Raw genomic sequence first — 26,195 nt, 5'->3', positions numbered from 1 at the left:
AACCCCGGAGTTTGCTGGTCGCGGTACCTGTGAAGGGCCCAGCCAATGGGTGAGGACCGTCGGTAGCGCGCTTACTGGCTCGCAGGTCTTTCGATTTTTGCCGCCTCCCACCTCAGTAGAGCTCCTGGGGCGCAGTCTAACCGCTCCTCCCGGACTCCTGGCAGTGCCAAGCTTCTTCGAGTCACGGCCCGCGAGAACTTCCGTGCCAGACTCTAGGGGCCGGGTCGGAACATGGCTGCGTCGGGTCTGGTAAGTGCAGGCTCTTGCCGCTTCTGGCGAACCGGAGCTCGGCCGCCCCTGACACCGGCGCTCGGAGCGGCCCGGGGCGGCTCGGGGCGGCCCGGGGCGGCTCGGGGCGGCTCGGGGAGCGGGGGGGAGAATGAAATGTTTAGCCGGTGCTGTGGCTTCTTGGAGATTTCAGTGGGAAAGCCCGCGAATTTTTTGAGATCAACGCTGATCGTATGCCGATAGCCAGAGTTAATTTCCGTGTATTGTTTCCTCAAGGTTTCTTTTAATTTTGTTTGTGATGGCATCTTTCTCTTCAGAGAATCTTGTGATTTCTACGTTTTTTGGCCTAACTCTACTTCTTAGTCCTCCAAATAATTTCCTGTCCATAGAAGTATTGGGACGTCTTAAAAAAGTGTGGACTTGATGGTCTGGAGAAGCAGATTATTTGTAGATAGGTATCTGTTATTGATAAAGTTTTCTGAAAGGCAGCTATTAGTTAAAAGGTGCTTAAGGTGGGAATGACTAAAGGGGGCGGGCACTCATTTTTTGTTTCCGTTTCTGGGCTCTCTTGGTATTCACTATTTGTATTTCACACTTTGCTTATGGTTACTGTATATTATACAACCCATATCAGCCCCTTCCTAGTGTATTTTCTACTTTATCTCTCCCCTTTTAAGAAAATCTTCATCAATGATCTCCCACTTATGTAAAGTTATAAATGTATGCTTGTATGCATGAAGATGTATAAAAGGATGCTATAGAGCGTACTTTTTACTGTGAGCACATACATTGTTTACATTACGTAGAATTAAAAAAAAGGGAATAAAGCCATTCTCATTGGAGGAAAAGGAAGGGAATAAAATTTACCAAATGCCCACGGTTCCTTTTTTAAAAGAGTTTGTTTATTTATTTATTTATTTGACAGAGAGACACAGCGAGAGAGGGAACATAAGCAGGGGGAGTGGGAGAGGGAGAAGCAGGCTTCCCGTGGAGCAGGGAGCCCGATGTGGGGCTCAATCCCAGGACCCTGAGATCATGACCTGAGCCAAAGGCAGACGCTTAACGACTGAGCCACCCAGGTGCCCCAAGAGTTTATTTTTTTAGAGCAGTCTTAGGTTCTTAGCAAAACTATGCAGGAAGGTACAGAGATTTTTCCATATCCCCTAACCCCCACACATGCTTAGCCACCCCTATTATCAGTATCCCCCACCAGAGTGGTACATTTATTACAATTGATGAACCTACATCGACACATCATTATTACCCAAAGTCCATAATGTACAATAGGGTTCACTCCTGGCGTTGTACATTCTGTGGGTTTGGACAAAAATCTAAAGACACATATCCATCATTATGGTATCATATAGAGAGTATTTTCACTGCCCTGTATATCCTTTGTGTTCTGCCTCTTTACCCCTTCCTCCCCACAGAGCTCTGGTAACCACTCGTCTTTTTACCATCTTCATAGTTTTGCCTTTTCCAGAATGTCATATAGTTGGAATAATACATACATAGCCTTTTCAGATTGACTTTGATTTGGTATTACACATTTAAGGTTTCTTCATATCTTTTCATGGCTTGATAGTTCATTTCTTTTTAGTGCTGAATAATATTCCATTGTCTGGATGTACCCCAGTTTATCCGTTCACCTAACTGACATCTGGTTGCTTTCAAGTTTTGGCAATTATAAATAAAGTTGCAATAAACATCTGTATGCAGATTGTTGTGTGGACAGCTGTTGTGTGGACAGCTCCCTTGGGTAAATACCAAGCAGTACGATTGCTAAGTCATGGTAAGAGTCTGTTTAGTTTTGTAAAAACCACCAAACTCTTCCAAAGTGGCTGTACTATTTTGCATTCAAAAATAAATGAGAGTTTCTTTTGTGCCATATCCTTACCAGCATTTGGAGTTGTTGGTGTACCAGATTTTCGTTATTCTAATAGGTATAGTGGTATCTCATTGTTTTAATGTGCTTTTCCCTGATGACATGTGATGTGGAGCATCTTTTCATATGCTTATTTACCATCTGTACATCTTCTTACTTGAGCTATAAGGTCTTTGGCCCATGTATTTTTTAATTTGGTTGTTTGTTTTCTTATTGTTGAGTTTTAAGCATTGTTCCTATATTTTGGATAATAGTCCTTACCAGATGTGCCTTTTACAAATATTTTCTTCCAGCCTATTGCTTGTCCTCTCATTCTCCTTTTTAATTTTTTTTTTAAACCATGATCAGTGTTTTATTTGGATAAATGTTGGCATGGATTTAAAACCGGTGATTGATAATAATAGCATCAATGATATTAATAAACAATTTATTTTCTCATTGTGATCTCTGCCTTTCTTTTATGAATTTCTTCATAAAAATGTCAGATGAGTGGGGTAAAGAGAGTGTTTATGTGTGGTGGGGTCATTTATATCCCAATGGGCCAAGTAAGAGTGAGGCTCAATAAATATTTGGTATTGATAATAGTTTTTAAAGCATGCTGTTCATCCTTTTACTACCCAATTTTCAACTAGAATTGATTTTACAATAAAAAGATAGTACCCTAAGTATCTCAAATATGCTCTCGACTTCCAAAATCAGCATGTCTCTGTGTTTTATTTTTCCTGTTGTTCCCAGTGATGGGGCTGCTTCCTGGTTGGAGTTAATGATTTTTTTTTTTTTTTTCTTGAAGCATTCTAGTATTTTTTATTCTCAATTTTTCATAAATTTCACTATTATGTCCCAGGTATGGATCCTCTTAAATTCATCATGCTGGCTATTTATGCCCTACACATTTAGGGAATTTGATTGTGTATTTTCTTAAAGTTATCTCTTTCCTTTTTCTTTGTTCTTTCTGGAATAGCAATTGGTCAGAAGTTGGACCTCCTGATTTTTAGATCTTCGTTTTATTCTTTCTCCCATTTTCTACTTCCTCTTCATTTTTTGTCTTTTTTTTCCCCTCCCAGAAATATCCTTGGCTTTTTCATAATTATTGCATTTTTTACTTTAGGCAATGATGTTTTTAATTATTAAGAATTTTTCTTGGTCTCAGTGCTTATAGTATACCACTTTTGTTTTATGAGTCCAGTATTTCAAATCTCTCTTGAAGGTACTAATTGAGTTTTGTTTTTTGTTTTTACGTTTTCTTTCTCTCTCCCTTTTTTTTTTTTTAGTAGGAGCCTAATTGAGGGGCACCTGGGTGGCTCAGACAATTAAGCATCTGCCATCTGCTCAGGTCATGATCCCAGGGTCCTGGGATCTAGGCCCCACATTGGGCTCCCTGCTCAGTGGGGAGCCTACTTCTCCCTCTTCCTCTACCCCTCCCACCCACTCATGCTCTCTCTCTCACTCTCTCAAATCAATCAATCAATCTAGGGACGCCTGGGTGGCTCATTCGGTTAAGCGTCTGCCTTCGACTCAAGTCATGATCCCAGAGTCCTGGGATGGAGTTCCTCATTGGGCTCCTTGCTCAGCAGGGAACCTGCTTCTCCCTCTGCCTGCCTCTCCCCCTGCTTGTGCTGTGTCTCTTTCTCTCTCTCTCTGACAAATAAACAAATAAAATCTTAAAAAAAAAAAAATCTAAAAAAAAAAAAATAGAAGCCTAGTTGACACTCAATGTTACATTACTTTCAAATGTACAACATAATAATTCAGCAGGTTTATATGTTGGGTTATGCTCTTCTTTCTCATTCTTGGTTTCAGTTTTCTCTTGGGCCTTTTTCTTTTCCATCTTTAAAATTTATATCTTTTTTTTATTATTATGTTATGTTAATCACCATACATTACATCATGAGTTCTTGATTTTCCTGTTTTGCTTAGAGACTTTTAAATGTCTGGTGATCCATAAGTGCTAGTGATAGTTAAGACTGAGACAATAGAATACAATTTTTTTAGCTCTTTGTTTTTTTTTTTTTTTTAATTTAAATTCAATTAGCCAGTTAGCTCTGTGTTTATGGGGTAGGGGATGTGGGGGTCTGTTATTCTGTTCATTCCCTTTCTCACTCTTTCCTCCTTCATATTTCGAGTTTTCCTAGTTCGGCATTGTTACGGCTTTTTCCTGGGCAGATCAGCTTTACTCCTCATCAGAAACTGGATCCTCCGAGCTTACTTTTGGCTCCTACTGCTTTTATTCTGTTTCATCAATTAACATACTCCATTTGTTTTCCATCTTCTAGAAATTTGTTAAATTTGTTTGTTAATCGATGGTCCTCTCTTCCATTCTCTTTTTCATTGTTGTTTTATGTCGTTTTAATGCTTAACTATTATTTTACAGGGATCTGCCTGCAAGGAAAGGAGATAAATAGATACTGCTAGTCAACCAATTTGAATTATTAGAAGCACAGGTAGTTGGAATTTTGATGATGGAAAAGGTATGGGGGCAGGTGGAAGAAAAAGAGAAAGATGGAATAAATCCCAGGATGAGCAAATAGTATAAGCAAAGATTTTGAAACAGTAGATATGAGGCAAGTTCTCTTTCAGTTGATCCAGTGAATTCCTCTTTATAGTACTATAATGGGCAATTAGCAAAACTTGCTGAATGAATAAATGAAGAACTTAAGTTTTCACCAGTTGGGTGATTTACTTTTCTTTCAGGATCATCTCAAAAATGACTACAGAAGAAGATTTTGCCGACCTGTCAGGTGAGTTATATATTTAAGCTTTTAAGGTCATTTTTATGTCTATCTTCAGAAAGTGATTCTTAAATGAAGAAGGGAAAAATTACTTCTAACATAATGATTTCTGTGCCCACTGATTAGGTATAGTCTACTTAGTAATTTTATATTTACAGAAATATTAATGCAAGCAGAGTAGTGACTTAGCAGCAGTGAGAGAAGAAATTCAGCTGATAAATTATGGATCAGGAAGAGGCAGTCTTAGTTCTGACTAAATGACAGCCATGGGGAAAGCACTCTATAGAGTGGATTGAATGGTAATATTACAAAGATGCAGCTTATTTGGTGGGGCTAAAAGAAAATGTGGGTGTAGGTTATAAAAAGACAAGAGAGGATCTTTGTAGTGTGGACTGTTCAGTATCTTGACTGTGGTGATGATATCTGAACCTACAGATGTGATAAATTGCACAGAACTAAGTATGAACATAAACGCACAAATGAGTACAGTTGACCCTTGAACAACTCAGGGGTTAGGGTTGCTGACCCCCATACGTTTGAAAATCTTCACGTAATTTTGACACCCCAAAATCTTCTACTAACAGCCTACTGTTGCCTGGAAACCTTACCAGTAACATAAACAGCACATACTTTGTACACTGTATATTATATATTGTATTCTACAATAAAATAAGCTAGAGAATAGAAAATGTTATCAAGAAAATCATAAGGAAGAGAAAACACGTTTACAGAACTGTACTGTATTGATAACAGTAAGTTTTTGTTGTCTGTTTACAAGAGGAATCGTCTGTTATTACCTACTAATATAGTCTTATATGATACAGAACACTGTATATGTTATATATATTACTAGCACTAGACATCAGACATGAAAAAATTATGTGAAAAGAAATTCATATTTATTTACAGGTATAGCAGGTATTGATAAAGAAGCAGCAATATGATTGCTTTATGGTAGCCTGGTGTGGTCAGTATGATTGTTTCATGGTAGCCTAGTCTATACATTAATGAATAGAATTGTTATAAAATTTTTATGGCATATGGTATTATAGTCATATCCATAATATAGTCTGGAAACATTGTTATACTTTTATAAAACCACTTACCTGTGAGGAAAGACATATGTATGGAAATATAATTCTTTGAAAGGAAAGTTACAAGGCAGTAAAATAACACATTATTAATTTTATATTAAATATCACTCACCTTATGCCTATGTAAGGATAGGCTATCCACTTCCATACAAGTTTTGCACAAGGTGTTCTATACAATGAATACTTAGATGATGATAATGACGACGATGACATAAAAATGTCTCATATATTTCTTGCCATACAGTTACTAGATTTTCACGTGAAGACACACAGATACATGCAGTTTATTAATGGTATGGCATGCTGATTATTTACTGTTCATTAAGTGGGAGTGGATCATTGAGGATCTTCGTCCTCATCGTCTTCACATTGAGTAGGCTGAAGAGGAGAAGAAAGTTGAGGTGATCTTGTTTCAGGTGTGGCAGAGACAGAAGAGGTGGAGGAGGTAAAAGGGGAGGCAGGAGAGGCAGGCATACTTGGTGTAACTTTATGCAATTATATCATAATTTTTGTCTGACTTTTGCTTTTTCATTTCTCTAAACTTGGTTTTATATTCTGCTGTTTACCTTAGTTTCATTGTATGCCTGTATCATAGAAGGTCCATGTCATAAAAGAAGTCAAAAATAGTCTTGAGTGATTGGAAGCCTCTATCAGATTGTCTGATGTCAATTTGTTTTCTCGTGGTGCTTCTACATCTTCTTCCACGTCATCTGGTATTGTTTTAGAAGCATTCATCTCCATACAGTCATCTTCTGTTAATTCCTCTGGTGGGATGTCTGTTAGCTCTTCAATTTCTCCAAGATCCTAATTTTGAAACCCTTCACCCCCCACCTTTTTTGCCATATCCACAATCTCTTTCGTGATTTTTCTTGATTGGCTCTATCATAAATCCTGTGAAGTCATGTATAACATCTGTACACAGTTTTCTCCAGCAGGAATTTATTGCTTTGGGCTTGATGGTTTTCATAGCTTTTTCTATAACAATAATGGTATCTTCAATGCTGTAATCCTTCCAGACTTTCATGATGTTGTCTCTGTTCCATATTCCATAGCATTGGCAGTCCTTTCCCTAGAGAACCATGTGTAACAAGTCTTAAAGGTCCTTATGACCCCCTAATCTAGAGGCTGAATTTGAGAAGTTGTGTTGGGGGCAAATATACCATTTTGACTCCTTCAGTGTTGAACTCCTGGGGTTTTGGGTGGCCAGTGGCATTGTTCAATATCAGAAGAACTTTAAAAGACAGACCCTTACTGGCAGGGTACTTCCTGACTTCAGGGACAAAGCATTGATAGAACCAGTCCAGAAGAAGGGTTCTCATTGCCCAGCTTTCTTGATATAGTACAACCCAAAATCTGGCAGCTGGTGTTTATCTTTTTCCTTCAAAGCTGGGGTTTAGCAGCTTTGTAGATAAGTCAGTCCTGATTATAAAGCTGACTGCATTTGCACAAAATAGTAGAGGTAGCCGATCCTTTGCTTGCTTCTCTTCTTTAGTAATAAATGTCCTTTATGACATTTAGAGAGAGAGAGAGAAAGCGCGCATGTGTCTAAGCAAGGGGAGGGGCAGAGAGAGTGGGAGACAAGCAGACTCCTTGCTGTGAGGGAAGCTCGACAAGGGCTTGATCCCAGGATCCTCGACGAGGGCTTGATCCCAGGATCCTGAGATCATGACCTGAGCCAAAACCAAGAGTCGGATTCTAAACTGACTGAGCTACCCAGGTGCCCTCTTTTTTTTTTTTTTTTTTTTTTGAGAAAGAGAAATAGTATGCGAGCAGGCATGCAAGCAGGAGGGAGGGAAGGGCAGAGGGAGAAGGAGAGAGAGACGCTTAAGCAGGCTCCATACTCAGCGTGGAGCCCGATGTGGGGCTTAATCTCACGATCCTGAGATCATAACCTGAGCTGAAATCAAAAGTTGGATGCCCAACCAACTGACCCACCCAGGTGCCCCCTTAGTGATGATGATGATGGGGATGATGATTTTTTTTTTTTTTTGAGAGAGAGAGCGCACAAGCGGTGGGGGCAGTGGATGGGCAGATGGAGAGGGAGATAATCTTAGGCAGACTCTGCACTGAGTGGGGAGCTCAGTCTCATGACCATGAGATCATGACCTGAGCCACGGCATGTTGGAACTCGTCTGCTGCCTCTTGTTTGACAGAAGGTTCTTCTCAAGTTATCTTGACTTTTTTTTTAAGCCAACTCTCTTTCTAAATGCCATCCTCTTCTGGCATTAAATTCTCCAGCCTTAGATCCTTCACCTTCCTTTTGCTTTAAGATGTCTTATAATAACTTTGCTTTTTCTCAAGCCATATTATAACCTATATTTATGCCTTTCTTTTTTTTTTATTTTTATTTTTTATTTTTAAAGATTTTATTTATTTATTTGAGACAGAATGAGAGAGAGAGAGAGCACATGAGAGGGGGGAGGGTCAGAGGGAGAAGCAGACTCCCTGCCGAGCAGGGAGCCCGATGCGGGACTCGATCCAGGGACTCCAGGATCATGACCTGAGCCGAAGGCAGTCGCTTAACCAACTGAGCCACCCACGCGCCCACCTATATTTATGCCTTTCTTTGAACAAGTCCTGCAATCCACATAAAAGCTGCATTTTCAGTACAAGATAAAAAGGTATTTTGCAGAATGGCAAGGTTTTGTACCTGCTGGCGCAGCTGCAAAGACAGCTTCACAAATTTCCTTTTCTTTTTTTGCAATAGTCCTTATGCTGCATTTATTTATCTTGAAATGGCAGGCAACCACAGCTGCAGACTTCAGTCTATGGTATATATCAAGTAATTCAACTTTTTCTTGTAATGTCATGACGTCTCTGTTCCTTGGGAGCATTTCCAGCATCACTAGTGGTACCTTGTTGGGTCCCTTGGTGTTAATTAGGGTTTATGGTATTGCACTAAACATAATGAAAAATGGGAGAACTGTGAGAGATCACTTTTTACTGCAATCCACAATTTACTGGAGAAGTAATTGCTTCTGCTCACTCAGAGATGATTAATGTTAGATGGCATTTTAAGGGGATACTCACTAACACTTGGGCTCACCGCAATAGCAACAGGAGTGGCTATAAAATTATTACAGTAGTACAGCATGCACTACAGTTAATTTTATGCCATTATGATTTAAACTGCATCTTTACATTTGTTCACATCTTTTGACTACAAATAACACCATGTATGTTCTGTGTGTGTAAGTTTTGATAAATTTTAACTTCTAATAATAGATTTGTGTGTATTTTATATTAGTAAATGATAAAATAGACTAGTATCTACATGTATTTTAATGCATTCATGACGTACTTAACTTTTTGTTAATTTTTTTTATATTTCTAGGCTATGTGGTTTGTCTGCGAGGTTTTTCAAATTTTGCAAATCTCCAAAAAATTTTCCAGTATGTTTACTGAAAAAAATCTGTGTGTGAGTGGACCCATGCAGTTCAAACCCATATTGTTCAGGGGTCAACTGTATATGCAGAACTGGAGAAATCTGAATAGGATTAGTGGATTGTATTGATATCAGTATCCTGGTTGTGGTAGTATAGTTTTACAAAATGTTACCATTTGGGGGAACTAGGTAAAGTGAACAAGGGAATTCCTCTATATTATTTCTTACAACTGCGTGTGAAACTACAGTGAAAATTTTATAGTGATTCATAAGCTGCTGTTAAGGTTAATAATATTAAATAAAAAATGCATTTGAGAACTTCAAGGGAAGACTGTTACTTGGAGCTGTTAGGACTTGTGACCATAGAGTTTTTATTAAAAAAGTGTTTTAGTACTGATTGGATTTCTCCAAAACCATTTATATTCTTGTTTAGATATAGCAGTAGTCTAAAATGGCTTTAGATGTGGCTCTTCAATCAAGGAATATAATTGTTAATGTAGATAACGACATACCGCTTCAGATACTTTTCTTGAAACTCTTGGACTCTCAAGTACTTGTTTTGTCCTAGATAGTGAAGGTTATATTTTTCCCATTAAGTAAAATAACATTTTATAATGAGATATGAAATTTTCAAAGTAGAAGGTAACATAAATAGCAAATATCTTCTGGAAATGATATGTAACATTTTCCCTTCATTCCTTCTTATTAGAGTACCTGACATTAATTCGAAGCAAGGCCAGAACATACTGGAAATCTTACAAGACTGTTTTGAAGAAAAAAGTAAGGCATCTTCAAGATGGACTTTGATGGTTGGGTTGGATGAAAATATAAATTTGTCATATTAATTAATATTAAACTCAGCAAATGCATTCTAACATTTAAATATATGTAAAATATTTTCCCAGAAATGTTGAGTACATGTGCAATCCTTCGTGTACTTCCTGTTACACTGAGGATAATAGTAGCAAAAATGAAAATAATTTGTCATTTCCTTTAGTTCATACTAGATTCCTGTACTCTGGGAGTCCATAAATAATTATCATACACAAGAGAAAGTTATTTCATGTAGTGGGAATAAGTGTGCAGAATTCTTGGATCTCTAAGAGATAATGTTTGATGATTTGCAGTTCTTTCTACAGAAATGGTGAATTATGGCAAAAACTTTTCAAAAGTGCTGATCAGCATCAGAAGGTATTGAAATAGGAGAATAGGCCAACCGAAGAAACAAACAAAGTGGAAAAATATTTCTTCTATATAAGCTCTGAAAGAAGAGCTGGTACATTATTTCTTCAGGAATGTTGTTTGCCTTTTTCAGTTCCTGATGCCTTCTAGGAATATTTGAATGTTGAAGTGATGTCTGTACTTAATTTTAAACTAATTGTTCTTAAAGAGTTGACAGACTTCTTCACATTTCATTTAGGGCTTCTTTTAATTGTAACTAAAAGATTTTATATCGTATTTATTTAAAAAATTTTTTTTTTTGCTTTTTTTAAGGTCTTGCCAATGACTTTAGCACAGATTCTACAAAATCATTGCTTTATTCAACACCTAAAATAGGAGACATTTGTATTCAGTCACCAAGGAAAGAGGTAAGTCAAAAAGAAGAGCTTTAATATTTTAATGAATGAAGCATTACACAATATAGTTACGTCTATTTTAGTTGTTTTTAAGTCTTATTCTTAAAAGGGAATCCTATATTCCCACTCAACTTTCATAATAATTTAGAGGTGTTTGGTGAAAATTTTGACTTGACGTTTCATGTGTTTGAAATTGGAGGTCTGGGTGTAGAATTATCAAATTACAACACAATCATTTTTCACCCCTCCTAAAATAATAGTTGAATTAGGTTTTTAGGAAAGTGGACAACTGCTGAAGTTCCTAATCCAGGTTAGCAAATTTGGTTATTTTCTGAAAACCAAAGTTGATTTATTGCTCTAAGGACAATGAATCTTACAGGTTATATCTTAAGAGGATAGGCTGACCTAACTACAAAATAGCAAACTTTCAAATAGAGTTTGTGAAGCTAATGAATAAAGACAAGTTATTCAAAAGTACAATACAAATTGGAGAGAAAAATTATGTAGTGTAGCAATAACATTCATTAGAAACTTGTATAAACACTTAGTTATACAGTTGACCCTTGAACAACACAGAGGTTAGGGTTGCGGACCCACCCATGCAGTTGAAAATCCACTTAAAACTTTTGACTCCCCAAACACTTACCTACTAATAGCCTACTCTTGACTAGAAGCCTTACTGATAACATAAACAGTTGATTAACACATATTTTGTATATGTATTATATATTGTATTCTTATAATAAAGTGAGCTAGAGGGGCGCCTGGATGGTGCAGTTGGTTAATCATCTGACTCTTGGTTTTGGCTCAGGTCGTGATCTCAGGGTCGTGAGCCCCATGTCAGGCTCTGAACTTAGCACGGAGTCTGCTTGAGACTCTGTCCCTCTCCCTTTACCTCTCTCCTACTCTCGCTCTCTAAAATAAATAAATCTTACAAAAAAAAATAAAACTAGAGAAAAGAAAGTCTTAAGTTATAAGGAAGAGAAAATATATTTACAGTACTATGTTATATTTATTGCAAAAAATTGTGAATAAGTGGATCCTCACAGTTCAAACCCTTGTTCAGGGGTCAGCTATATATAGCCTTTTGGTTCCAAGGAATGAAAACAGATCCATTTCTTTCAGAATTGAGAGATCTTCTTTAATGTGGTAAATTATATAACGCTGATTTTTGAAAGTTAAATCAACTTTAAGTTTTCTGAGATAAACCACTATCTTGAATTTTCTGTTCATCATTCCCATCTTTTTTTTATAGTTGCATAATGGGTGTGTTGCTGACATTTGTGTCAGCACTTCCTCCCCTACCTCTGACAGAGGTCCCGCTATTATCCATATGTTGGGTGCTTCACTAGAAGGACTTATGAGACTCATCATATAGTTGTTCTTGTGACTGAGATTTATTATAGCCAGGTAGGATACACAGCCAGATTGGTAAAGGAAAAAGACACATCAGGCAGATTCTGGAGGAATCCATGTCAGGCTTTCTGTGTTCCCCGCAGAGTCCACACAGAGTGCACTTGTTGCTTCCAGCAGTGAAATGTGTACGTCCTGTCTTTCTGCCCAGGGAAGCCTTCTGAGGCTTAATCCATTTTTATTGTGGGCTGGTTACATGGGTACCCTCTGCCCACCACAATCCTATACTCCCTGAAGGAAAAAAAGCAGGTGTTCACTATAAATCACATTTTTGTACAGTCTAGGCAGCTGGCGTATTAGGCACAACCTTATCAGCTGGTCATGGAGGAAATGTTCTGAACGCCAAGTCCCTAGGTGCCAGCCAAGGGCTAGCCCTGCTGTAAGCAAGTTCTTTAAATGATCAGGCCTGCTATGTTAACTCCTCTATTGAGTTAATCCCTAAAATATATATATATGTATATAGTTTTACATGCATCCACTTTGAACTTTATGTAAATGGGATTATGACATATTTCTGTGACTTGATTTTTTTTTGGTTAACAGTCATTTATTTCTGTTGCTGTAGTTTAGTCATTTCACTGTTGAATGTGTGATGTTGTTATAGGACTATACAATAATTTGTCCAATTTACTGTCAGAATAGGTTTTTTGCTGTTCACAGCAGCATTGTTTCCGTGTTAGGTTATTTGAAATTTCAACTTCACTAGGTAATGCCAAATTGTTTTCTAAAGTAGTTACTTCAGTATACAACTTTACCAGCTGGTTTATTGTTTTTAAATACTTGGGTTTTTTTCCAATTTAAAACCGAATGTATTTAATCAGAATTACTAATTTTTAATAGGTTTAATGTTATATATCTTTTTAGGCTCAGTGCCAGAAATCTCATCCGAAGTCAGTTCCAGTTTCTTTAAGGAAGAAAGAAGCCTCTCTGCAGTTCACTGTAGAACCAAGTGAAGTTGTCAACAGATCAGGTTGGTGGCATCCCCATAGATGTTATTTGCTTAGACATAATTAAAAGGAGATGCTGAAGGTGTTGCATGTGTTGGCTTGAGTGACAAACTCACGGGTCAGCCTAGGCAGAGTGGTCAGTGTTTGTTTTTTTTTTAAATATGAAAAATAAACTTTATTTGAATATTCATTTCTTTGTTTTAGTGGTAAGAACAATGATTATTAGGATATGGTAAGAGACATTAAGTAAGAATTATTACAGAGGCTATAGTTTTAAGAGTTTTCAAATAGATTTGTCTTTTTTTTTTTTTTTTAAACAAACGATAAATATTATCTCACATAGTTTCTGTGGGTCAGGAATTGAGAAGCAGCTTAGTTGGTTCTGGTTTTAAATCTCATGATGAGGTGGCGGTCAAGATGTTGGCCATTGTTGCAGTCATCTGAAGGCTTGATGGGGGCTAAGGATATATTTCCCAAGATGACTCATGTGGGGCTGGATGCAAGCAGGAAGCCTTAATTCCTTCTCACATGGCCCTCTCCATGAGCTTCTTGAGCATTTTTTTTTTTTAAACTGAGGTATAAGTGACATGTGACATGTTAGCTTCAAGTATACAACATGATTTCAAAATTTGTATATACATGGTTAGTGTTCTTTTTCTCTCTTCTTTTGTTCATTTCCTTTAGTTATATGTGCTGCAACTTTTAAAAGTTTATTTACATTTTTCAAATTAGAAAAGTCCTTCATTTGAAGTAAGCCTCAAAGATTTAAAAAAATAAAGCTACTAATTGTTATTCCCATTGTCCTGCTGAGGTAACCTTTGAATGAAAACATATATAAATGTGTGCATGCATGGGTGTGCATGCTTTCAGAAGAAGCTTTACAATTTTCTTTTACACCAGCAGTGTAGGAAAGTATGTTTTACCTGATAGATCATTTGCTTTTTTATTTATTTTTTTGCCAGTTTGATCAGTATTATATGATCTCATTGTCACCTTAGTGTCTATATCTGTGATACCCACTGAGTTTGAGCACCTTTTTATATATTTATTGGCTATTTGAATTTCCTTTTTTCTGAGTTGTCTATTCATATCCTTTGTCCATTAGTTTTTTCTTGTTAATGAAAGGTCTTTGAATTGAGTATCTATAACTGTTGATCTGTAATTTGTGTGACAGATATTTTTCCAAATGATCCCTTGACTACAGATTTTGTTTATAGTATCTTAAACCATATGATGAGTAAGATTTTTTAATTTTAATTGTCAGATGTGTGACTTTATAGCTTTTTTTTTTTAAAAGATTTTATTTATTTATTTGATGGAGAGAGAGCGCGCAAGCAGGGGAAGCGACAGGCAGAGGGAGAGGGAGAAGCAGGCTCCCCGAGGAGCAGGGAGCCCAGTGCGGGGCTCGATCCCAGGACCCTGGGATCATGACCTGAGCTGAAGGCAGTCGCTTAACCAACTGAGGCGCCCCTGACTTTTATAGTTTTTGACCTTGTTTTGGTTAAAAGGTCTATCTTATCCTAATGATATATGTAGAATCTTAGATTTTCATCTTGTTAAAAAAAGTTTTTATTTAAATTCCAGTTTGTTAACATACAATCTAATATGAGTTTCAGGTGTACAATATAGTGATTCAGCACTTCCATACAAAACCTGGTGCTCATCACAGGTGCCCTCCTTAGTCCCCATCACCTATTTCACCCATCCCCCCACCCACTTCCCCTCTGGTAACCATCAGTTTGTTCCCTGTAGTTAAGAGTCTGTTCTTGGGGCGTCTGGGTGGCTCAGTCGTGCCTTTGGCTCAGGTCATAATCCCAGGGTCCTGGGACTGAGCCCCGCATCGGGCTCCTTGCTCAGTGGGCAACCTGCTTCTCCCCTGCCTGCTGCTCCCCCTGCTTGTCTTTGCTCTCTCCCTCTCTCTCTGTATCAAATAAATAAATTAAAATCTTAAAAAAAAGTCTGTTTCTTGGTTTTCCTTTCTTTCCCCTGCACCCCCCATATGTTCATTTGTTTCTTAAATTTCACATATGAGTGAAATCATATGGTATTTGTCTTTTTCCGACTGATTTATTTCACCTAGTATTATACTTTCTGGATCCATCCATTACTACATTTTGTTTTATTCATTTATCCATTGATGGATATTTGGGTGGTTTCCACTTTTTGTCTTTGGTGAATAATGCTGCTGTGAATGAGAGCGTACAAATATCTTTGCAGTCTCTGCTTTCGGTTCTTTTGGATACATACCCAAGAAAGGAATTATTGGATCACATGGCAATTGTATTTTTAATTTTTTGAGGAACCACTAAACTGTTTTTTGTAGTGGCTGCATCATTTTACATTCTCATCAGCAATGCGTAAGAGTTCTAATTGCTCCACATCTTCACCAACACTTGTTATTTTCTTTGCATGTGTGTGTGTTTTGTGATAATAGCCATCCTGTGGGTTTGAAGTAGTATCTCATTGTGGCTTTGATTTGTTCATCATTGTCATTAGGGAATTTTAAATTAAAATAATAATTAGATACCACAGCACACCCAAAAGAATGGCTAAAATCTAAAAAACTGGTTCTCCTTTGTAACTCATTTCTTTGAGAGTTTCTGTCTTTTCATTTGTTTCAGGAGAAACAAATGAAAATCAATTTATAATTGATTGTTAAAACATTTTATGAAGGATGCTTTAAAATTCTTATTAAATAATTTCAACATTTGATTCATCTTGTCTGTGTCCATTGATCATATTGTTTTTGTTCAGGTTGTGTTTTTCTGGCTTTTGGTATAATCCGTCATTTTGATTGTATTCTTGACATTTTGGTTATTTTTTTAGGAGACTCTTGATTGTATTTAAATTGTTTGTTAAAGCGTATAGTTGCCTTGTTTTGGTTTAATGTATAGGTTCTTGCTTACTTTTGTGGATTTTATTTCCAGTGACAATTAAGTGTTTAGAGTCCTAGCAGTGGTATTTTGGTCTGTTTCATTTCCTGATGCTGCTGAGATTCCTCCTCAGTTCTTGCTGGTGCTGTGTCAGATGAATGGAAGGTGCTTTCCTGAGTCCCCCATGTCCTCATTCACTCAAATGGGGGTTGGAGTCAGAACCCGTTGGGATTGGATCTTCTTAAATGACTGGGTGGAGGACAGGATGGGGGATGTAGTGTTCTTTTATGTTCTTCCTGCCTTAGATTAGACTGCCTTTTGGGGCCCTCATTGTGAAGTAAGGCCTGGGTTGTTGACTAACAGTGGTTCAAACTGTCACCTTGGTCTGTGAAGCAGTGGCTGGGAAGGTCAAAGACTTCACTGCTTTGCAGCTGTTTGTGGAGCATACGGCCTGCTGTCTTTGACTGTTGAAGTGGGTACTGGGTTAGTCCAGGGACAAGGTTAGTCCAGACTTTGCTCCTCTGCTACTGCTGTCCCATAGAAATTATGGGGTGGGGCCTAGCATGGCCTAAGGCTTTGCTGCTCTTACAAGGCCACTGCAGAATGGAGTATTGAGTGGCCCAGGTTGTGGAATGGGAGTTGGGGTTCCCCACTAGGTCTCTGTTGTGTTTGCCTTCTCCAAGTCTTTTGGCCAGAAAATGCAGGGTTTTTTTTCTCCCATGCCTATTTATGGTTCTGGGTTACACGCTTCTCTAGAACCCAGTCTGGGGATACATGGGAAATAAAGGAAAACACAGAGGATTCACCGTATTGTCTTTTGTTGCTTAAGACTTGAGGTTCCTAGCAAATATACCTCTTTCCTTCCAGCTTTTAGAGTTCTGTTACTGTTTGATGGATAATTACCAGGAATTTAGTTTAGTTATATTTAGAGGGAAAAGTAGAGAAAACTGAGTATACTGTCTTGTTCTATAACCTTCCAAAAGCCCCTTTTTAATTGTATTTAAAATTTTTAAATCTTTGCTTTTTTTTTTTTTTTTAATTTTTTTTTAATGGAGAGAGGGAGAAAGGGTGAGTGCGTGGGGGGTGGGGGGGGAGAGGGGCAGAGGGACAGGGAGAGGGAGAGAGAAACCCAAGCAGACTCTGTGCTATGTGCGGAGCCCAGCGTGGGGCTCTATCTCACCACGCTAAAATCATGACCTGAGCTGAAATCAAGAGTCGGACGCTTAACCGACTGAGCCACCCAGGTGCCCCTAATCTTTGCTTTTTAAGAGTATGAATCAATATGAAATACTCCCCAACAGTTCTACTCTTTCTTTGATATTTGAAGGCATAAGGCTAAGAGAATATGTATATTCTTTATATACATGTATATAAAGGTACATGTATATATGTATATAAACTTTTATGTATAACGTATATTTTTATATGTATACCTTTACATATATATACACACATACAAATCTTTTATATAACACTATACATATCTGTTATGTCTCTCTGTGTGTATGTGTGTGTATAAATATGTGGTCTAGCTGCCTTAGTTTACTGACTTTTTTTTTTTAAAGATTTTATTTATTTGAGAGAGAGAATGAGAGAGAGAGAGCGAGCACATGAGAGGGGGGAGGGTCAGAGGGAGAAGCAGACTCCCTGTTGAGCAGGGAGCCCTATCCTGGGACTCCAGGATCATGTCCTGAGCCGAAGGCAGTTGCTTAACCAACTGAGCCACCCAGGCGCCCCTAGTTTACTGACTCTTAACCTAAAAATTGAATCTCATAATTTCTCTAGCATTACTTCATTATTTTAGCTGTGTCTAGATTTATTCAAATCTTGGGTAAATTGAATATCCATAGAATTGTGAATTTTCTGTTTGAAAATTTTTGTCACTTCAAAACTTAAGAGCATGGAACAAATACATTTTTTTTTTAAAGCTTTTTTTTTTTTTTAAGATTTTATTTATTTATTTGACAGAGAGAGACACAGCGAGAGAGGGAATACAAGCAGGCAAGCAGGGGAGTGGGAGAGGGAGAAGCAGGCTTCTCACTGAGCAGGGAGCCCAATGCAGGGCTCAATCCCAGGGCCCTAGGATCATGACCTGAGCTGAAGGCAGACGCTTGACTACTGAGCCACCCAGGCACCCCCAAATACATCTTTATATTTATTAATTTCATGAATTAGAACTTTTAAAGCACTTATATATTTTACTCATAGATCTTTGATTATAAACTTAATGAACCGTGAGTCTTCTGAAAACTGTATCTAGTTATTGCTGCTGAATTTTAAAAAACACACTTGGTTCTAATATTATTTAAAAAAATTTTAATATCTTCATATAATTTTCTTCTAGTTCAAGACCATGAAGTTCATCAGCAAATTTTGGCAACTGATGTTGGTTCTAAAAATACACCTGACTCGAGAAAAATGTCAAGGAAAAAACTAAAAGATCATCACAGTGAAGCCGATGAGGAATTATACTTATCTGTTGGCTCACCTTTTGTTCTTTTGGATGCAAAAGCTTCTTTATCGCAAAATGCGATTACATCTATTGCCCAAAAGAGAGAGACCTACACTTCTGAAAATTCAGTGAATACATTGTCTTCAAGTACAGAGATTTCTCTTAAAACCAGAAAAAGGTGAATTTTTATTTATTGAAACAATATGAATCCTACTTAAAAATTTTTAAGTTACTAATTTATTAATTTATTTTTAATGTATTTTATGGTAAATATTGAGGAATATTAACATGAGAAGAGCATAACATAGTTCAGTTTATATTCAGTTTATATTTAATAAGGAAGGCTTAAAGTATACTTCAGAGAAGTTTGTGGGTAAACATTTCTATAGTGTATGGAAAAAAAGTATTTTCTTATAATATGTTTTCTATAACTTCCTAAGAGTATTTTCTCTATGTCTTTTGTAATTACAATGGTAGGTATATATCGGGTCATTTCTAGGATGGCAAAGGGTAAGTATTTTGAGGATAAGTTGTGGTAAATCCGTGTCTATTTCTTGGGGCTCATTTTGGCCTTTAAGAAGCAAAGTAGATCATTCAAAGTCCTTTGCTACTGGGGACTTTTATAGTGAGTGTAATTAATGTCTGTCTAGTGTCTTGTGTAATTCTTGGAGCCAAAGAGTTAAGTACATTTTAAGATTTTGCTATTCAAAATGTGGTGTGTGGCTCAGGATCAACAGCATTGCATTATCTGGCAGCTTGTTAGAAATATAGAATCTCAAACACTATTCTAGACCTACTAAATCAGAATCTACATTTTAATAAGATTCTTCAGATGATTCAAAATCTTACTAAATGTTTGAGAACTAGTCCTCTAACCTACAGATTTCCTTGGTCTTTTCTCTTACTTTTTTATTGACAAATAAGAAATGTAATTTTCCTGAGCAATTGCCTTGTGTATTTTAAGAGATTACAAATCAGAATTTGTGGACTTTAAATAAAGGACTAGTGAAAAATTTTGTAAGTGGTCTCTATGGTTACTGAAAGGGGGTTCAGGAAAATTCCTAACTCAGCAAACTGTGAGAGTATTCAGCTTGCCTTCCTTTTAAACTTTTAGGTTAAACTTTGAAGATAAAAATTCTTTGAAGAAAGTAGAAATAGCAAATAAAGTATCAGAAATAGAGGATAAAGTATCAGAAGAACCACAAGAGAGGAAATCGTCAAGAACATGTCAGAAAAGAGTACCAGATTCAGAAGATGAAATTCAGCCACAAACTAAAAAGAGTTTTTCAACATTGTTTTTAGAAACTGTAAAAAGAAAAAGTGAATCCAGGTGAGTTATTAAGAAACTGTCTTTTGAGGCATTTTTCTTTTATATTCTGTGAACAATATCAAGGATTCTTAATGCTATTTAACTAAAAGTTAACCTTATTGGTGCAAATTTTAATTGAAATTATGCCTAACCCTAAGGAGAGTATAGTTTCTTACCAGCAAATCACCCCCAAAGCCATCATTAAATACTTACTAAATTAAATGTGAAAGAAAGTAAGTTTATTCAGCACTCATTGCTTTCATTGCTTATTCAGTGCTTTTGCTCATTAGCACTTTCTAGTTTGTATGATATCAAAAAATGAAGGTAGTATTTAGAAATAGAATTATGTCATGGTGTATTTCACAATTAAGAGCTTTAAATCTTCTTTCCTTTTTTTCTGCTTGTGTTAAAAATATAGTCCTAAAATAAATTTTAATCTGTTCTTGCCTACTTAAAAACCTTCAGAGGTTCTACTGTGTCCACACAGTGATTCTTAACTGTGGCTGCACACTGCAGTTAACTAGAATTAATGCAGCGAGGGATGGGAACCACTGGCCTATAAAAACTTTAGATTTGTCTGCTGGTATTTACAGCCTTCACTCTCCCTAGTTAGCTGTTTCTGCCAACTCGGTTGTACACATTTGCATTTGTCCCTGCTTTGGCATACCATTTTCCCCTTTCATGTGCCAGTCTCCTTTTTCTTTTCTGGTGACACCTGCTTCCTGGTTCTTGGATGGCTGTCTTCTTGCTATAACCTTACATGGCAGAAGGTGGCAAGGGGGCTTTCTGAGGCTTCTTTTATTAGGGTATTAATTCTATTCATGAATGTTCTACCCTCATGAGTCAATCACCTCGTAAAGGCCCCACCCCAAATACCATCCCATTGGGGATTAGGTTTCAGTTTATGAATTTTGGAAGTATATAGACATTCAGTCTGAAGCAAGTGTCAACATTGTTTTCTAAGGATATCTTCAGTTTGAATAATCTTGATGTTATGGAAGTCCCTTGAAGTAGAATAGAGGAGCAGATTAGAGAGTTCTTTTATTTATTTATTTATTTATTATTTATTTATTCATTTATTTATTATTTATTTATTTGACAGAGAGCGAGAGCACACGCAAGGACAAGCAGGGGGAGTGGCAGGCAGAGGGAGAGGGAGAAGCCCGCTTTCAGATGTGGTGCTCAATCCCAGGACCCTGGGATCATGACCTGAACTGAAAGCAGATGCTTAACCGACTGAGCAACCCAGGCGCCCCTAGAGAATTCTTATTGGCTGATTTAGGAAGGCTTAATTTTTAAATTCTTAGCATTACTTCTTTATATATAAAAACTAACAGATATTATGAGTTATATACAGTAAAGCAAATTAAACCTATTTATAACAGATTGGCTATTTCTTTAAATGTGGAAAAGTAACATTTCTGTTTAAACATTCATTCATTGTGTTTTCTGTTTATATTGACTTTGTTTTTCATTAGATTTTCTAGAGTTTTCTAAGTATATAAACTTAAAAAACTCTACCTAATAGAAGATAGTATATTTCTTAGCATATATGTATATATGTATGTATACACACATACACACATATATGTGTATGTGTATATATGTATACTGTTTTACATTATAACAGTTATCAGGGATTTGAGATTAGGGAAGTAGAGAAGGCATTTTCATTTCATAATCCTTTTGTATATCTTATTAGTGAAAAGATAGAAAAAGCAGACACAATAATGGTTAAGCATCCTTACTCAAGTGGAAAAGGCAGAAACAGGAGTGCATATGCTAGATTCAGAGTTTGGATGTTTACCCTAAGTTTTTACTTATGCATATCTCACTTCAGTATGTAGTTTGCTTGAAGCTGTTCTTATAAAAAGGAAGGAAATGCAAAAGAGTCCCATCAGATTACTGTCTTTTAAATAATTCCTTCCTTCTCTAGAAAGCTTTCCCAACTAATTGGAAGAGATGCTGTTTAATCCCAATTTGCCTGCCTTTCTAGCTACTTTCTATTTATTTCTATACCATGAATGCAATATTAAAACTTATTTGAGGGCGCCTGGGTGGCTCAGTTGGTTAAGCGACTGCCTTCGGCTCAGGTCATGATCCTGGAGTCCCGGGATCGAGTCCCACATCGGGCTCCCTGCTCAGCAGGGAGTCTGCTTCTCCCTCTGACCCTCCTCCCTCTCATGCTCTCTGTCTCTCATTCTCTCTCTTGCAAATAAATAAAATCTTAAAAAAAAAAAAAAAAAAGTTAAAAAAAAAAACAAAAAACTTATTTGAAAATGTATGTGAATTATTCAAACTTGGAATGAATTTTTACATAATATAATTTAGTGCATAATTTAGTAGTGTTTTCTTAGAATATTAGACTTGAAGATGTCTTGGAAATAATCTTGTTTTGGATGTGAAGAAATCTGGCCCCTAAGAGACATCTATACAAACATAATTAGCATAACATTACATATAACAATGGCATGCATTTTTGGACTGTCTGACAATGTGTCTGCGCTATGTTTAACACATCTCTGGGTTTCAACTGTACAGTATATATAGTTGGTTGGGGGGGCATTAAATTTTTTGATGTCTAGGCTTCCTTCCAGCTCTAAATTTCTGTGATCTCATTAGTGTTATAAATGAATATAATCAGGCATTATAGAAATGTAAAAGAAGAGGAGGATTTTCAAGGGTAAGGGAAAATTGAGGAGATGTGCACTGTTCTTTAAAAGATACATAGATTTTATTTCCTATATATTTTCTTCACAAAGCAAAGGTAAAAACTGTTTTTTGAGCTATTATTTATTATAACATCCTGTTTTAGTCCTATTGTTAGGCATATAGCAACTGCTCCACTTCACTCATCTCCTTCAAATGACCTAAAGTTGTTAGAGGATGAATTTATAATTGATGAATCAGAAAGAAGTTTTGCCAGTCGATCTTGGATTACTGTACCCAGAAAGGCTGGGCCTCTGAAACAGTGCACAGTATACCCTGCAGAGAGCTCTGCACTCCTTCAAAGTAAGAAGTCGAGAGAAAAACATCACAATGTATCACCTACAACTTTGACAAGTGACAAACATTCTGACACAGATTACCCAATAGAGAAATCTCAGCCCTCTGAACAAAAAAGACTGGGTAGGAGTTGTGCTTTGACAAATGAACTGGAAAATCATTATAGATCTACAAAATATGAAATGTATTATGAGAATGCAGAGAAATCATCTGGAAAGAAAAGGACTATAAAACAAAAACAGAGAAGAAAATTTAAGGACAGTGTACTTGAAGAACAGGTTGATACGGAACAATCTAAAGATAAAAATATAAATATGTCACGTATCACCCAAGGTAAGTTACAGAGAAATTCAGACAAATATGGAAGAGTGTGAAGAGATGATAAATGTTGATATTTCCAAAAAACAGATGCTGCCTGTGGGTAAGTGTTTTATATTAAGTATAACTGTGAACATTATTCCACCACTTTATGTTTTTGTAATATTTCTATTTAGCTTTCGGAAGTAGGCAAAGTAAACCTAAATCTATAGGCTCTTTTCTAGCATCTCTATTTTACATGTAATTCAATTCTGAGTCACTTGAGTTTTGTGTAGCTTCTAAGAAGATGGCAGTATATATAAAGGGAATAGTGAAGGGAAAAGGCTTGTAAAACAGATGGTTACCAGAATATGAATAAGACAACATCATATATTCTTTGAGGTTTAGTAAAATACAAACGGAAAAAAAAACCCAAGATAGTATGGGGCTATTTTTAAAAAATTTTTTATTGTTATGTTAATCACCATACATTACATCATTAGTTTTTGATGTAGTGTTCCATGATTCATTGTTTGTGTATAACACCCAGTGCTACATGCAGAACGTGCCCTCTTTAATACCCATCACCAGGCTAACCCATCCTCCCACTCCCCTCCCCTCTAGTATGGGGCTATTTCTTATAGGATAAAACTTCATACTCTTCTGTTCCATCATTTACTCATTGATCTAACATTCAGTAAATTGCCAGACACTGTATTAGGCACTGAAATTACAAAGATGACTAAGACACAATTAATCACCATTAAAAAAAAAATCAATCTAGTAGTGTCTGTAGACTAGCAGATATACACATATATTCACAGGATGATAATAGAATTACAGAGAACAGTTGTCCAAGTAATATCTCAATAGATCTTTTTATCTTGGATCATTATATTATTTATCATCCAAACTGGGACACTTAAGAATGAGAGGGGATGTCAGGACAGGAAGCATAAACTGGGATTGTCTCAGACAAAGTTGGAGTATGGTTACCTTCTTTATGTGATCATTGTATAGTGATTGAGGTTTGTAATGATGACAATGTCATGAAGAAAAGAATCATTTATGTTCTTTGTACCACTTTTTAAGTAATAGAAAAGATATTCTTACAGAATTTCTTTAGAATAGTTAATGGAATAGAAAACAAATATGTAACAAATGTATTAGACACTTTATATGTGCAAAATATAATTTAATCCCTCTTGACAATCCTGTAAGTTAGGTGGTAACACTCAAGGTTAAAAAATACTGGCTCAGGATCTGTCGCGTGGTTAGAGCCTATATTTTTTCAGCACTATCAAGAAGTTTTGAAATAAGTAAAAATGTTTTCGATACTGATTTGAAAAAACTATTAACCAGAAAACTCTCTTCACTAGAATAGTATTTGTACCTAGAGGTCCTAGATGACTGTAATATAATATAATATTGCTGATACAGAAGGGAGAGAGAGTATATATTAAAGCATAGTATTTAAGCTAGTTTTTATGAAAAGAAATTCCACTTCAATTATTATTCAATTATTTTAGCTTTCTTTTTGTATAATCTACAAATAGACTTTATATCACCTGAAATAATAGTTGTCAGTTTTGTCTGTGTTACCTTTGTGTATTTGAAAAATTCTGCTTAAAATAAAGGGGAAAAAAGCCACCTTTTCTATTTTGTGGACCTCTCTTGTAAATGTCTGACATGTCCCATATTATTATTTTAAAAAAGATTTTTATTTATTTGAGAGAGAGAGCATGAGTGGGGTGGAGAGGGATAAGCAGATACCCCACTGAGCAGGGAGCCCGGTGAAGCTGGGCTCTATCCCAGGACCCTGGGATCATGACCTGAGCCGAAGGCAGACACTTAACCGACTGAGCCACCCAGGTGCCCCCCCATATTATTTTTATTGGATTCTTTCCTTCCTTCCTTCCTTCCTTTCGTTTTCTTTCTTTTTTTCTTTTCTTTTCCTTTTCTTTTCTTTTCTTTTCTTTTCTTTTTTCTTTCTTTCTTTCTTTCTTTTTCTTTCTTTCCTCCCTCCTTCCTTCCTTCCTTCTTTTCTTCTCTTATCTTATCTTTTCTTTTCTTTTCTTTCTCTCTCCCTTCCCTTCCATTCCCTTCCCTTCCCGTTCTTTCTCCCTTCCCTTCTCCTTTCTCTTCCCCTTTTCCTTCCCCTTCCCCTTTCCCTTCCTTATTAGCAGCTGGCTATTTTAAGAAAATACAAAGAATCTGACTAAACTGAAGTTATATTATAGGAAAGTTTTTTTTTTCTTATTAGTCCTTTAAGTAGAATATTAATTCATAAAATTTGAAGGTACAAAATTTTGATTTATTCTAAGTTCTTAGGAAAAAACATTGTATCAAGAAAGTATAGGGGTGTCTGGGTGGCTCAGTCGTTAAGCGTCTGCCTTCGGCTCAGGTCATGGTCCCAGGGTCCTGGGATCGAACCGTGCATCAGGCTCCCTGCTCAGCAGGAAGCCTGCTTCTCCCTCTCCCTCTCGCCCTGCTTGTGTTCCCTCTCTCGCTATGTCTCTCTCTGTCAAATAAATAAATAAAATCGTAAAAAAAAAAAGTATACTTGAAGGATATTGTTTAATTATAAATGTTAAACATTTATTAAGTACCTGCCAAATTCTTCACACTGATTTTCAGATATATTAAATTCTTTATCTAGATTGGTTAGTGAAAATAATGTTTGATTTATTACCAATTGTATTTATTTTCTCTCACTGTCATAACAAATTACCACATACTTAGTGACTTAAAACAACACACATTTGTTATCTTATAGTTTTTATGGGTCACAAGTCTGAAATAGATCTCACTGAGCTAAAATCAATGTGTTGACAAGGTTGCTTTTCTTTCTAGTGATTCTAGGAGAGAATCTGTTTCCTTGTCTTTTCCAGCCTTGAAGTTGTTTATATCCTTGAATCCATGGTTCCCTTCTTCCATCTTCAAAGCCAGCAATGCCAGCCTTCTCACATTTCCAAATTCTTTTGCTTCTTCTTCCATTGT

At 36.5% G+C, this 26,195-nt stretch overlaps 1 protein-coding gene across 1 annotated transcript in view; it reads left to right on the top strand.

Annotated features, from left to right (window-relative positions):
- Positions 1-26,195, top strand: part of CENPC (centromere protein C) — a 75,611-nt gene continuing 49,416 nt past the window's right edge. Inside the window, 9 exon segments of the mRNA XM_032400487.1 lie at positions 1-249; positions 4,805-4,851; positions 10,031-10,101; positions 10,816-10,910; positions 13,176-13,281; positions 18,476-18,761; positions 19,698-19,913; positions 22,708-23,253; positions 23,255-23,319. Coding sequence (XP_032256378.1) covers positions 232-249; positions 4,805-4,851; positions 10,031-10,101; positions 10,816-10,910; positions 13,176-13,281; positions 18,476-18,761; positions 19,698-19,913; positions 22,708-23,253; positions 23,255-23,319 — 1,450 coding nt within the window. The 5' untranslated portion in view covers positions 1-231.

Source organism: Phoca vitulina, unplaced genomic scaffold (genome assembly GCF_004348235.1).
Source record: "Phoca vitulina isolate PV1807 unplaced genomic scaffold, GSC_HSeal_1.0 scaffold3, whole genome shotgun sequence".
In the NCBI taxonomy this organism is placed as follows: domain Eukaryota; kingdom Metazoa; phylum Chordata; class Mammalia; order Carnivora; family Phocidae; genus Phoca; species Phoca vitulina.
Note: the sequence above shows the minus strand (reverse complement) of the source record. Positions and strands in the feature narration are given on the sequence as shown.